Raw genomic sequence first — 12,961 nt, forward strand, 5'->3', positions numbered from 1 at the left:
CATTTAGGGAGTGACACTTAAATTTACAAAACCAGAGTCACCAAAGGCGTATTTACTGAGGCAAATGTTTGCATCTGCTGGGATAAATTACACAGATTATTGAGCTGTCATTTGAGGAAAGACTAAACTTCTTATAGCCCACTTTATCTTAGAATTTAAATGTAGATGCTATTAAATGGCCTTTAACCTACAGTTACTACTGTGAGAAGAATACAGATAACCTGTGTCTTTATTGCATTATTCATGCAGTTCTGCAACTTAGCATGACATTTACAAGCAACCATATTGCTTTTAAAATGAAGACATTTTGATCAAGTATGCCCTGAACTCATCAGCTTCATGCAAAAATAACTAATCTATGACTCTGGAATTTTCATGTGCTGTATGCTGCAGCTCAGGGTGGACTTTCCTCAGTTCAGTGGGCAGCTGGGGTAGCTTAGTCATTCTGTGTGTACATGATAGATTTCTTTCTTTAATGTAGTGCTAGAGATGAGTTGGCCTTTCAGCTGCTCAGGAAAGATTCATGTAGCAATAAAGAAGAGATGGACGGGAATCTGTGTTAAGGGTCACGTTCTTATTTACACTTTCTCTCCACATACAATTTAAACAAAAGAATCCAGATGATTAATGTTCAGTCTGTCTGAAGCCATCTCTTTTCCCATTAAGAAATTGAAGATGTGTAGGAAGTCAGAACCAGTCTTCTCCTTAGCATATAAAGCTCTTTAACACTTCACTGTGGACTTATTTTTTAATTTTTATTTTTTTTTTAATTATTACATGTAAATTGGAGTCAAAACTGACAGGCAAAGTAAGGCTTCCTCTTGGCCTCTAACATGCACAGTATAATTTGATTAGTGCTCTGGTATGTCTCCTGTTGTGTAGACAACAGTGGACTGCATGATTCTCCTTGCACACCTTGTCCTATGACTTGCACCCACCTGTCTGCTATAAACAGCCCCTTTTCCTGCCCTCAGGTCTGCAGCTGGACCACATTGCTTCCCAGATGCAGCACAGCAGTGTCAGACAGGCACAAAACTGATAGCAGACTGAAACACTGTTGCACCTGTGTTTCCATAGTGGGGATCTTGAACTAATATATTTTCATATTTCTGGAAGTCACTTTGCTTTTCAAACTCTCATTTTAACTTTGCTTTTTTAACTCTCATACATTTAAATGGTGCATTCTTGGGACTTCTGTTGATAAAATTCACTCAAGATGATGTGATTTGGTTTAAAATACCATAAAATTTGACTGATTGCTAACAAATTGCAATCTTATGTCTTGTTGTGAGAGCAGAGACTGTTACAGTGTTTAAAGAACACTTCTGTGTTAATGTTGTTTTAATGTAAGCCATAGATGAATGTAAGCCAAATAAATGGATATCCAGCTGTCACTTGACATGTGTAATCTGCTTGATTTAAAAAGAAAATGAACTCTTCTGAACAGCAAGCTATTCCATTTTATAACTTAAAATGTCACTTCTATTTTTTTATCATGCATTGACAGTAGGAAATCTGCATTCTGAGATGTGGAATTTAACCCTGTACAACCAATATTTAGCAGATTACTATGTGTTTTGGTTTTGTCATTCATTCAGTCATAGAATAAATCATTGTCATGTGAAGAAAAGCCAATCAAACAATAAAAACAGAGAGGGTACAGATACATTAAATCAACTGATATGAGGCTTAATACAATAATTTTGTGATATAGTTACTAATTTGCAAATCCCTGACAATTTTAAATCACAGATGTCCTTGCCTGCTTTTCCCACATCACCTTTTGTACCTTTTGTATTTTGTTCTAATTATACCAGATAGGCTTTCTCATATCATATCCTTTTCTGAAGTTACTGATCTGAATGGCAATGTTTCTTGTCCAGTTCACTAGAAGCATACTTTCTAGGCAGTGGTCTAAATGGATGCAGATGTGAGTCTGTTTAGCTGTCAGGGTGCAATAGTAGTAATAATAATATTAAAATAAAGCAAGTGCATTGTTTAAGATTATTTTGAATTTCGTAAATTAAAATGTTTGTTTTCCCTTTGTCACACGAGAACAGCACAGTAAATGCAAGATACCTTTAGTCAGTAGTTACCACTTCTTGATGCCCTGTGTTCTTCTACAGAGTAGCATCTACTCACTCCAGGATGTTCTCTAAAGCCCTTGGCCACCTTTTCTTGCTCTATGTTTATGGTTGTTCTGTATTCCAGGGTCTGGTGTTGCTTTGTTGCTTTCCCATTGCTCCTAGTGCTTCACCTATTCCAGCTCAATTTGTGGCACTCTGATCTATCTCAGGGACTTCCTCAGCTGCCCTGTCCCCTCTCTGGAATCACAGCCCTCCCTTAGTGCCATTGCTGTTTCTTTTTGCCTGTGAGATCTTGACAGTGCTGGGGAAATGAAGCATTGCTCTTTTGGAGAATGCAACTACCATCTTCCATTAATTTCATTTGTGGGTTGTGGCAAGTGCACTGACGTTGCAACGGGCACTCTTCAGATAGCCCCTGATTGGCAACATGCGAAAGATTTGCATCTCTGATTTTCTGTCTCCAACAAGAATCAGTAGGATTCTACTAAATGAATCCTGATCCACTTCTTGAAGCTTTCAAACTGATGAGAAATACAAAATTTATTGACACCCAGCCATTTCACAGAAGGAATGAAAATACCACATACCTGAGCATAGGGACGTGTCGCTTGGGTTAAAATTGGTGTCTTAATGAATCAGGGACTGTGGTAATCCAAAATTGTCTCTGCCATTTTGAACATGAGCACTCTATTTTGCAGCAATAAAGTGTATAACTTTTATGCAGCTAATTGCCCTTATTGAAAAGTCTGTATTAAAAATGGCCTAAACTGCAGCTAATGTTTCTAGGCAATTAAAATGTTTCTACAAATTCTTATTCCAAGTTCAGGGGAGCTTATTTAGTTATTAAAATCTTAGGGATTTATAGTTCTTACAGGCTTTGGAAATAGTGTGTAAGGATTTAACTTCTGCTGTCTGTGGTGGGAGAAAAGCCAGTCATACAAGTAATACAAGTAGTTCTAGTAGGCTGAACTGTACTGGCCAGGTATCTTTGTCTTGTGCAGAATTTATATGTGAGTATAAGTAGGTCATCTCTCTGCGTTCATGCATTCTACTGTTAAAACAGTCTGAATGAGCTGTATAGTAGGTTATTATATGCTGAATTTAAAGCAAAGGCCACTTCTCTGTCTTGTTGGTATGGTTTCAACTCAGAGATACTCAGATTCTGGTCAACAAACCTGTTTGGCTACTTGTGTTTTAGAGGTTTACTAGAATAAATATAATTTCAGTCCCTGGTTTGTATTACATACATAGGGCTGGAGTAAGTAGATACTGTTTCCTGTTGTGTAATCAGCTTTTGGGAGTGATAATCTGCTTTGAAGACCCGTAATGATATTGCTTGCTTGTAAGTGCTGAGCTCTACCAAGAATGCTGCTCCTGTCCTGTGTGCTTCTCTTCCTTTGCTCTATGACCTGTTACAGTCACTGTATTACCCTTTAGAGCTGAGCAATGCCGTCTTTAATGGGGGTGGAGGGGTGGAACTGGAACACCTCATCTTGAAGTACCATTTTAAGCACCCAGATTACAAGATTTGAATGTAAGCACATTTATGAAAAGAAAAAAAAATGCATCTGGATTTGAATATTATGTTCTTTCCAGCTACCTCTGAAAAGTTTTACTTAGTCACTTAAATATCTCAACATTATACTTCATAGATAAAATTTACAGATGACTGGGGGAAGTGTGGGCTACATCTGCATCTTAAGGATTCCAGTGCTTGTCCCTGTACTTATGCTACTGGTATATATGAAAAAGTAAGCACCTTGACTCTTAAACCCATTTTCTTTTGTTCTCTCACCACCAAATCTATGTGCATCTTGGATTTCTGTTGGTCCTTGAACATTCTTGGACATCACCTGCCCCTGCAGTCTGCCAGTTTCCCCCATACTGTGACAAGTACAGTCTTTCTCCTAGGTCTCTTTACTTCTTTGCTCTACTGACAGTGGTTTTGCTATTTTTAAATTTTTTTTTTTTTTTTTTTCTTTCCCCTTTCAGGTTCTAGGCTATATACTCAGTTCTCCTTTTTCTTGATCTCCAGCTGGCTTCTCTGGTTGGCACATTTCCTAGATTCCTTCCCACCTCTGCATTTTAGTGCATCTTTGAACCTTCCTCACTGTGGGGAGATTCTAGAGAGGTCATTTGCTGGGGCCTGTATTTTGGCATTCAGCCCTTTCTGTAGCTGTTCCACAACCATTAAGTGCAAATACCAGCACACTGATGTTTTGTGGGTCAGAAGCACAAAGTTGCATTCCTGTGTGTTTCTTTTCGAGTTTTTGTTTAACTTTGCATCTTTATGTGATGAGCACTCCCAATTACCAAAGTCTCTGTCTAATCGCTGATAATATTCCTTGGACTGTTTTGTAAATCCATTACCTTGTTTTCTTTCAAATGTTTCTTAAGATTGCTTTCTGCAAAGTTTGTAAATTAAGTATTTACAGTAGGCATTTTACTATGAATGTGTCATGTTCAACTCCATAGCAGTTATCATTTGTGGCCATAGTTGCTGCTGCAAATGAACCCCTAATATGAAATTTTCACTGTATAAGTGATGTTTTGCATCAGCTTTGTTTGTCAGAGATTATGCAAAACACACACACACACACCAAAAGAAACACAAAACCCAAAACCCCTCTGTTCTGTTTCAAAAGAAAATGGAAAATTGTCAAATTTGATAGCTCCACTTTGGGTCCATAATTTTACAGTCAGATATGCAGATACTTAGGCAGCCTTTACCTGTGCAGTGATTTGAGAACCCATAGATGGTTTGGTGCTGAACAGGCAAGCAAATGAATTTACTTCAGAAGTCTAACCTTGCAGACATGCATGCTTAAAGGAATGTGACTTTAAAGTTCAAATTACGCTAAACTATGAGTTTGAGTTCCTAATATATTTAATACCCAGTTCAGTGAGAGACATAGAGACACATAAGATCTATCATCATTTCAATTAATAGTATTTATAATAATGAATTAATTACTGTATATTCCAGTATAAGGAAAGACTAGAGGCAAGATCACTGTTTAAAAAAAAAATAAAAATGGTCACTTTGTGATGTATTTGTCTGTCTTTTCAAAACCTCTTAAAACTGATACTCCTGTTGATATCAGCTGCTCCTGACTTGCTGACTTTTGTTGACACATGCTATCTCCCTTCCTAAATCACATGGAGTATTTTCTATGGTGTGTTTTCAAAGGAAATTATTTTGAACCTCAAACAGTAAGTTTCTTAGAGCTAAGAAATTTTAAGTATTCTGATTTTTTTTTGATCCTTACAGTAGTCAATGGTGTGAGTTAAATACAATATGGGCCTATCCAGTGTTGATAATCTCTGTAAAAGCAGTCAGTTTACATTCATTATAAGAACTTGTCTGTTTTGTTTCCTTTTTAATTCCACAGATGTATTTAGTGATTTTTCCAGAGGGGACTCGTTACAATCCAGAAATACCAAAAGTCATTGCGGATAGTCAATCATTTGCTGAAAAGGAAGGTAGGCAAAAAAAATTTTAAAGAATTCTTTTGTTACAGTGCTAACGTGTTCTATGAAATAGTTATATAATATGAAGATCATTTCACCTTAACTGGACTTTTAAACCTGCATGATTGGAATTTAAAGGTTTAGAACAGTATAAACTACTGCTTCTCTCACAGAGTAAGATTATAGTAGTTCAGATACAGACATTTTATGCATTTCACAATGTACAATAGTAACAGTGCTCCAGAAAACTCACTGTAGTTTCTGCCTATAGCTGTGTATTTACTTATTTTCTTGCTCCTTAAGGTTGTGAGAATTGCCTACACTGAATCAGGGCACTAGTCCATCTGAATTGATATTGCAGCTCCAATTACAGTTGTTAGTCAATATAAAGAGTATTTTGCATGGAGCTTGTTGTGCCTTAAAATCTTCCATCGTTTCACTTTTAATTAGTGTTAGTACTCCTATGGTGTTTTGGTTTTGTTCCTCTCTCACCTTCCAGTCTCACTGTTCCTTGGTTGACCTTAATTCTGGAGTTGCTTTGATTGTTGGTGCTGTGGGATTGTAACCACAGATGGAATTACTTCATCTTTGGAAAGGCCTGCAAAAAATCCAGGAGTCCCAAGATTTTTGTATTTTCTCACATCATATGCACGTAAACTTTAAATCCAACAGTTCAGTGAACATGTTTCCTGATTTTGTTTTTTCCTGTTGACCAAAAGTGAAATAATTCACTCTAAATGTAAACAAAGAATAACAAATAGGTCTGGTAAATTCATCTCTGTTACACACTGAAATGAATTCACAAGTCTGTGGATCAGCCTGTTGATATAATCAAGCTATTAAGTATTGTTAACTCTTGTCCAAAAGGATATATGCTTTTCTTCTCCTAGGGAAGAATGGAATTTGTTTGCGTGTATGAGCAGGAGAGCTGAAGTCATAATGTATTTGTTCATCGCTTCAGTTTCCTGTCGGAAATGAAAGTCAAATGTTTCATTTAGGTTGGTGGTTCTTTGAGAGTTCAGAGGGAGGGGTCTGTTTGATAGGATTTGTATTCCTCACCTTATTTTTCAGGGAAAAGGCTCTCATTGTTTTACTATTATTTTATTTCACCTTTTAATTATATCTCTGCAGTCTGCAAAACAGTGAAACAATGCTTTTGTGCTTTCAGAGCACCTGCTTGTTTCTTCTACTGTTTTTCTCTCCGGTACTGGTCTGTTTTTATTTTGCAACAATTACTCCTTTTAAAATCTCTCATAATAAATAACTGTTCAATGAGAAGCATCTCAAATTCTGTTGCAGAATCTTCTTGATCTCATTCTCCCCACTGCTAAATTCTTTTGCTGTTGGCCTCTGCCCCATTTTTTATGTGGGGAGAATGGGAAGCAGTCTGTGCTCCCTTGTGGCCCTGCTCCCCTGCATGTCCACACAGAGACAGATACTCCCAGGAGCTGGAGCACCCCTTGTGCAAGTGTGTTGAGAAGCAGGGGCTGACACTGAGAGCAGAACCAGACTGTTCTGAAGGCTGAACCTCGAGCACCTACCAGTCCCCAGGCACATCCCAGTACGCCAGGAGCCGTGGGCATGGAGAGCTCCACATGGCTGCTGGCAGGATGTGAATACAGCTCCCCAGGGCCCCACCTGCTGCTGTGCTGTGCTGCTGACCCTGGCTTCTTGCTTGCCCTCAGCAGCCCCGGTGTCCCCGCGGTGCTGGGGCTGCAGTGTGGGAGCCACAGAGCCATGGGCAGGCTGAGTGGTGATGATGATGATGATGATGAGCTCCATCAAAAACACACCTTGGCATGCTTGTCCAAAAGACCCAGGAGACTTCTTACATCCTACCATTTTAGGAAGGGTAGTAACATGCAGTAGGTCTGACAGCCGTAGGAGTGAGGAGGACATACTGTAGCCCATGGTTTAAATAAAATTTCACTTCATTCTTTGTGGGAATTTAATGAAGTCTAGTAATTTAGTCTTGTCATCATAGTGTATTTGTTACAGAGCACAGTGCTTCAGTGTGGGCCTTACTGACTTGTAAAGGAATTTGTTTTGTACCTTGAATTGATTTTTTTCCCTACATTTTTGCTCAATTTTATATTAAGAATATACTGTAAGTGTAATATTGGGAAAAGTGGTTTAATTAAGAAGAATTAAACTAGAAACCCATGTTAGAACCAGATCCATTACCCCCAAAGTTAACAAAGCTATTTCTAGAGCACAAGCATAACTCAATGTCTATGATGTCTGAAATACTGGTTTTGACATTAGTGTGTGTATATGTTTTAGTAGTTTTGAAGATAGGAAGTATAAAAACGTTTTTGTGGGATTTTACTTTTACTTTCCATGAGCTGCATCCTCTTCTAGAGAAGATTCATTGGTTTAGGCAGAATTCTTGGACTGAACTTAACTACCTGCTCTTCAAGGGACCAGTTGATGAGCTATACCTCATATCTTGATGTTCTTTTCAAATTTTGCATACAGCTTTTTACAGTTGGTCCCAGGACCAGTTCAACAAAAATAAATTTAAAATAAATTTTTAAAAAGCTAATATCGATATACAATGAAGTACTGTACTGATTTACAGTAGTGTACTGTACACTACTGATTTCAACTCTTATGTCTCCACTCATTGATATGAATATTTAAATAAATCTTAACTGTCTATGAATAGAATGGAAGAATATCAAGAAGCAAAAAAATTTAAGCTTGAGGTAGCCCTTGAAAAAGAGGCAACATTTTAAAATACCAATAATAATTCACATAATAGTTTGTTTTGCCATAGGGCTTGGGTTCTACACAAAATCTTGACTTCTGGCAAGCACAGCTGGTTTTCTTCTTTATGAAACAAGCAAATCAAACACACAGGGTGGGTCCACCGTCAGTTCTGTCCACTGAATTGTATTCAGTGAGAATTAGCAATAGAAAGTTGGTTACTTCCAGGAATACTGATTTTGTGGTGATGAACTGAGAATGTTATCATCTCTAAGGGCAATGTTAGTACCTCTGAAAACTGAAGGATTACTCACACCTTTTACAAGTGATAGGAGATTCTCCTCAGATCAGCTTCTTGCCTGGGATAGAAGGTAAATTCAAAATGTTTGTTTGATTCTATTGGGAAAGAAACTTGTTGACGTTTAAAAATGAAAGCAAAAATGCTATCTCTAAAACTAAGCTCTTTGGTTATTTGTAGTAGGATTAATGCAAGAGTTTGTCATAAATAAGTTAAATTTTGTGAAGTTAAGAAAATTAATCTAGTATTTATGTTTTTTGGCTAAAATAACAGTATTTGCTGGGATTTTACAGCTACAACAAGTCACATGAGTCATGTGTAACCAGAATATCAGATGTTAGATGTGTGTTAGGTTTTCTCATTTCTGGTGGAGGCTTCCAAGCTAAGGGGCTTGTGTACCATGTAGCTGGATTTGAGCCTGATATACCTCGTTTTCCTCTCTTGGCACAAAGTAGGTGCCTGGGTGAGATGACTCCAGCACTTGCTACCAGGATGGGCTCTCTCCCCATGTTTCAGTATGGTTGGTGTGTCCCATGTTTCTAATGGTACATCTTGCAATGTTTCCATAATCGAATATTTCTTCCTCTGCTCTCTCAAAGAACTAGGGAGTATGATGGCATTGGGTTTTCCCCTTGTCTTCTGAGCTTTTGCATTCCAGTTTCCAGTATTTAAGTATATAATCAGTAGTCAAGTTTACTTTTGTATTCCATTGTGTGGGAGTAGTCAGCCAACATGGTTCCTGTCTTCAAAGTCTGATGCAGTCATTCAGTCAGGTTTCATATTGGTGATACTTTTCAGGCTCTGTTCCATGAGTTTAGGCATCTTACAAAGTGTAGGACTTCTTCCCCACTAGTCAGTGAGCTTCAGTTGCTGAGTCCAGTCTTAATATGTAGGTGGCACTCATATTTTCGTAGGGATTTAACTAAGCTTGTCCTAATAATAGAAGTGGGAATTTTTATTTGATCTATTTAATTCAAACTGTAAATCTTATAAGCCTGGATCTTTTGAATGATATTGGGCTTCAGAGAAAAATTGTCTATTAACCCCGCAGAATACATGATTGTTATTTTTTGTGCCAGTTTCTGGTAAAAAATTTATTTCATTTGTATGTAGCCAAAATATCTATGTGTAGATTTCTTATCATTTTGTAGCAGTCAGTCACAGAATCACAGAATATGCCTTGTTGGAAGGGACCCATCAGGATCATTGGGTCTGAATCGTGGCCCTGCACAGAATACCCCAAACATCACAAGTTTCTTTGGTTTAGTAGAATATGAATTTTATCAAAATGTTAACAAATGGCATTTTAAAAATTTGAAAATAAATAGAAATAGTCCAAAGCCTTCCTACTCCTAACATTACTGACTTTGAAAAATCAAAGCCAAAGGGATGAGAAACTTCTTAAATTTAACTTGCCTTGTGTTTGCTGAATGAAGACAAAACAATCTTCCCTGGTGAAAGGCGTTTGTGGAATTTTGTATTAATGTTTGATTTCTAAGAAAGGTCATTTCATCAAGCAAACATTTAAAGTATGTATTTATTATCATCTTTGGTTTTATGCAGAAAAGTCGCTAATGTAAATATTTTTGATGCTAAGTTTATCTTGACAAATGCTTTCTGCTAAGATGTTTGTGTATGCAGGATATGCTTATCTCAAAATTGTTTTACAGGTCATGTAAAAAAGAGGTGTTTCAATGGAGCTGATTGAAAATGTTTCCCTTCTAGATCTTGGCATTAGTTTTCAATTGTATTCTAGAGCAATTCAAAGTATTCAATATCCATGAAAGTTATTTGGAATTGTCTCTAGAGAAAATAGCTTTTGGTGGTATTTTACACTTTCATGAAAGCAGGCTTGGAATAAAAGCGCTCAGTGAAATGTGGACAAAGAATACAGTTAGAAAGGCTGAGTTTGGACCTTGAGTAGCATTTGAGACCAATTATTAGAATGAAGTAACAGTCTGTGTAATTAAAAGTTATCCGTAGAAAATTAAGGTTGTGAAACAAGAAGCTACATTGTATTTCTGTAGATGGAAGGAAGTGTGCCAATGTGTGGTGTCTCCCATGTCTTGCTGTGGGCTGGTCATACTCTTCCTGAGGAGATCAGCTGCATTTCTTGTATACTTTAGTTTATGATAACAGAAAAACACTTTACTAGTGCATATAGTTTTTTAATACTGCTGTCAGCTGAGTCCTGTTTCTGTAAGTCAGTGGACTGACTGACTAGCATACAAATTGATGAGCTCTCCCACCATTTATTATTTTGTAAGTCTAAATATGCACTCTGGTTTCAATATGTAAAGCTTTGAGTCACTGGAGGCATTCCAGAAAGCTGGTAGGAGCTTGAGTTGGGTGAGTACTTGGGACACTGCACATAACTGCAGAGCTTTCTGTCTGATATCTTCACTGCACATACTTTCACATGAAAAAGGAAAGATCTAATTTGTCTTGAAATTAATTCGTTGCTTTTCGCCCTGGTTTCAGTTTTTGTGTACTTGAAAGTTGAGTTTCAAGTACATGGTTTCATGGGGAGGGGAGAGAGGTGTGGAAACCTCAGACTAATTCTGACATCCACTTTCAGTGAGCAATTAACTTTTGCTGATGAAATGTGGTAATGCTAATGTAATACACATAGAGTGTTCTTAAATTAGAGCTGAGAATTTTTACTGTTTTCTTTTTAAAATGTAGTGTGTACACATCAGGGGTAGAAATACAAATAACAAAGACCAACTCTGAAAATGTGGATGGCCTGCCTGGGCTGAACAACTCTTGGAGTTTTTGGCCTGGATGAAGGGAAAAGGATGGCAGTCTTCTACACGGAGTCGTACTTAGCTACTACTATATGTTACTTCACCCTGATGAAGTTAGATAAATGATGTTTTGTTTAGTGTCTTTTTGTTATTTTGTGATGAGATGAAAAATTCAGTTCTATGGATGTTACTGATTTGGGCCTTTGTAGTTGCCAAAGTAATTATTTTATTTCATTCGGTTTTCTTGCAGACTCTGAAGTAATTCTGCATCTTACAATAATGCATTAAATGGATGATAATTGAAGTATGATTGCTCATATTTCTTCAGATTTTCTTTTTTTTTTATTTTATGTCTACCATTCAAAAGTTAGGAGAGCAAAGCTTTGGCTTTTTAAGGTAGAACATTACAATATTAGTAGTATCTAGTTCATTTTCTTTGGCATTTAATATAAAATCTCATGACCTCAAATACTTTGACAGAGGGTCCTAACTGCATTGCACAATATTAAAAACAGTTTAAGCACAGTGTGTTTTGTGAATTGGATGCAGGCAGCTTGCCAAGGTAACTATACTGTAACTGCTTGGATTTAAATTCTGTTATGTTGATTTTAGCAAAGATCATAAATAATTGCAAGAATATGTGGTATTGTTTTTATAAAACAGATTCTTTAAAAGGATGTGCTGAACTGGTGTAGCTGCATGTTTATCATGCCCTGTAGAGTTTCTGAATAATGGATTATGGACTATTGATTTAGATACATACTCATATTGTACTTAAACTCTCAAGAGTTCACTGACAGCATGTGAAATGAGAGTGGCTTATTCTATATTTGCACTTCAGAGATTGACCATCTTCATCACCAGAACTGGCCATGGATTAAAAACATCAGCAGTTAATAGTCATAGATACCTACCTTGATAATTTGTCTAGATGATTCAATTCTCACTGAATTTTCCTTTTTTAATTCCTCACAGTAATAGTTTGGTGAAGGGGAGGATGAGCTGGGCAGGAAAGGAATGCCTGTTTTTAGAATATGTTTGGTAATTCGGCTCAGCAAGAGTTGTGTTGAATGTCATGTCCACATTAATATCATTGCTGACACAGCACAAGAATATTCAGTGCTTCATTTACAGAGTAAACATTTTGAAACATAACATAATTAGCTGTTTGATGTAACAGTTCACAAGCTAAGAAAACACTACCAGTATGTTATGCTTCAAAATATTTACATCCATATAACATTTTGCATAGACAGTTATCACTGTTGCCGGTAAGGCATAGAACAATGGCTTCAGAAGGAGTGCTGATAAATAGCCTTTTATCTTTACATTCAGACAAGGAGATTCTTAACAAATATTAAGAAATCAAGACAGTGATTTATATTGAAATTTTCAACTCATTAGAATGTTGGAGTGGTGTAGAAACTAGCATTATCTTACAGTGTTCACTAGATATTTTCATCATTTTAGATCAAAGTATGTTTTACACAGCAAGGGAGTTCAGTGCAAAATCAGGACATAATATATAATCTTTTGAATTGATTTTTCAAGCAGAAGGGTATCAAAAGCACTACTACAATACTTTGGTTTAGAAAATTTTCCTGTTCACCCACCAGGAACCAGTGGATTCACCAATGGATGGTTCTTTT

General features: G+C 36.9%; 1 protein-coding gene across 1 annotated transcript in view; it reads left to right on the plus strand.

The window, feature by feature from the left end:
• AGPAT5 (1-acylglycerol-3-phosphate O-acyltransferase 5) overlaps positions 1-12,961 on the plus strand; it is a 55,868-nt gene that overhangs the window by 22,937 nt on the left and 19,970 nt on the right. The window contains exon 5 of the mRNA XM_086876035.1: positions 5,480-5,570. Within this exon, the coding sequence (XP_086732161.1) occupies positions 5,480-5,570 (91 nt within the window). The remainder of the gene's footprint in view (positions 1-5,479; positions 5,571-12,961) is intronic.

Source organism: Cyanistes caeruleus, chromosome 2, assembly GCF_971803275.1.
Source record: "Cyanistes caeruleus chromosome 2, bCyaCae1.hap1.1, whole genome shotgun sequence".
NCBI classification, from domain to species: Eukaryota; Metazoa; Chordata; class Aves; order Passeriformes; family Paridae; genus Cyanistes; species Cyanistes caeruleus.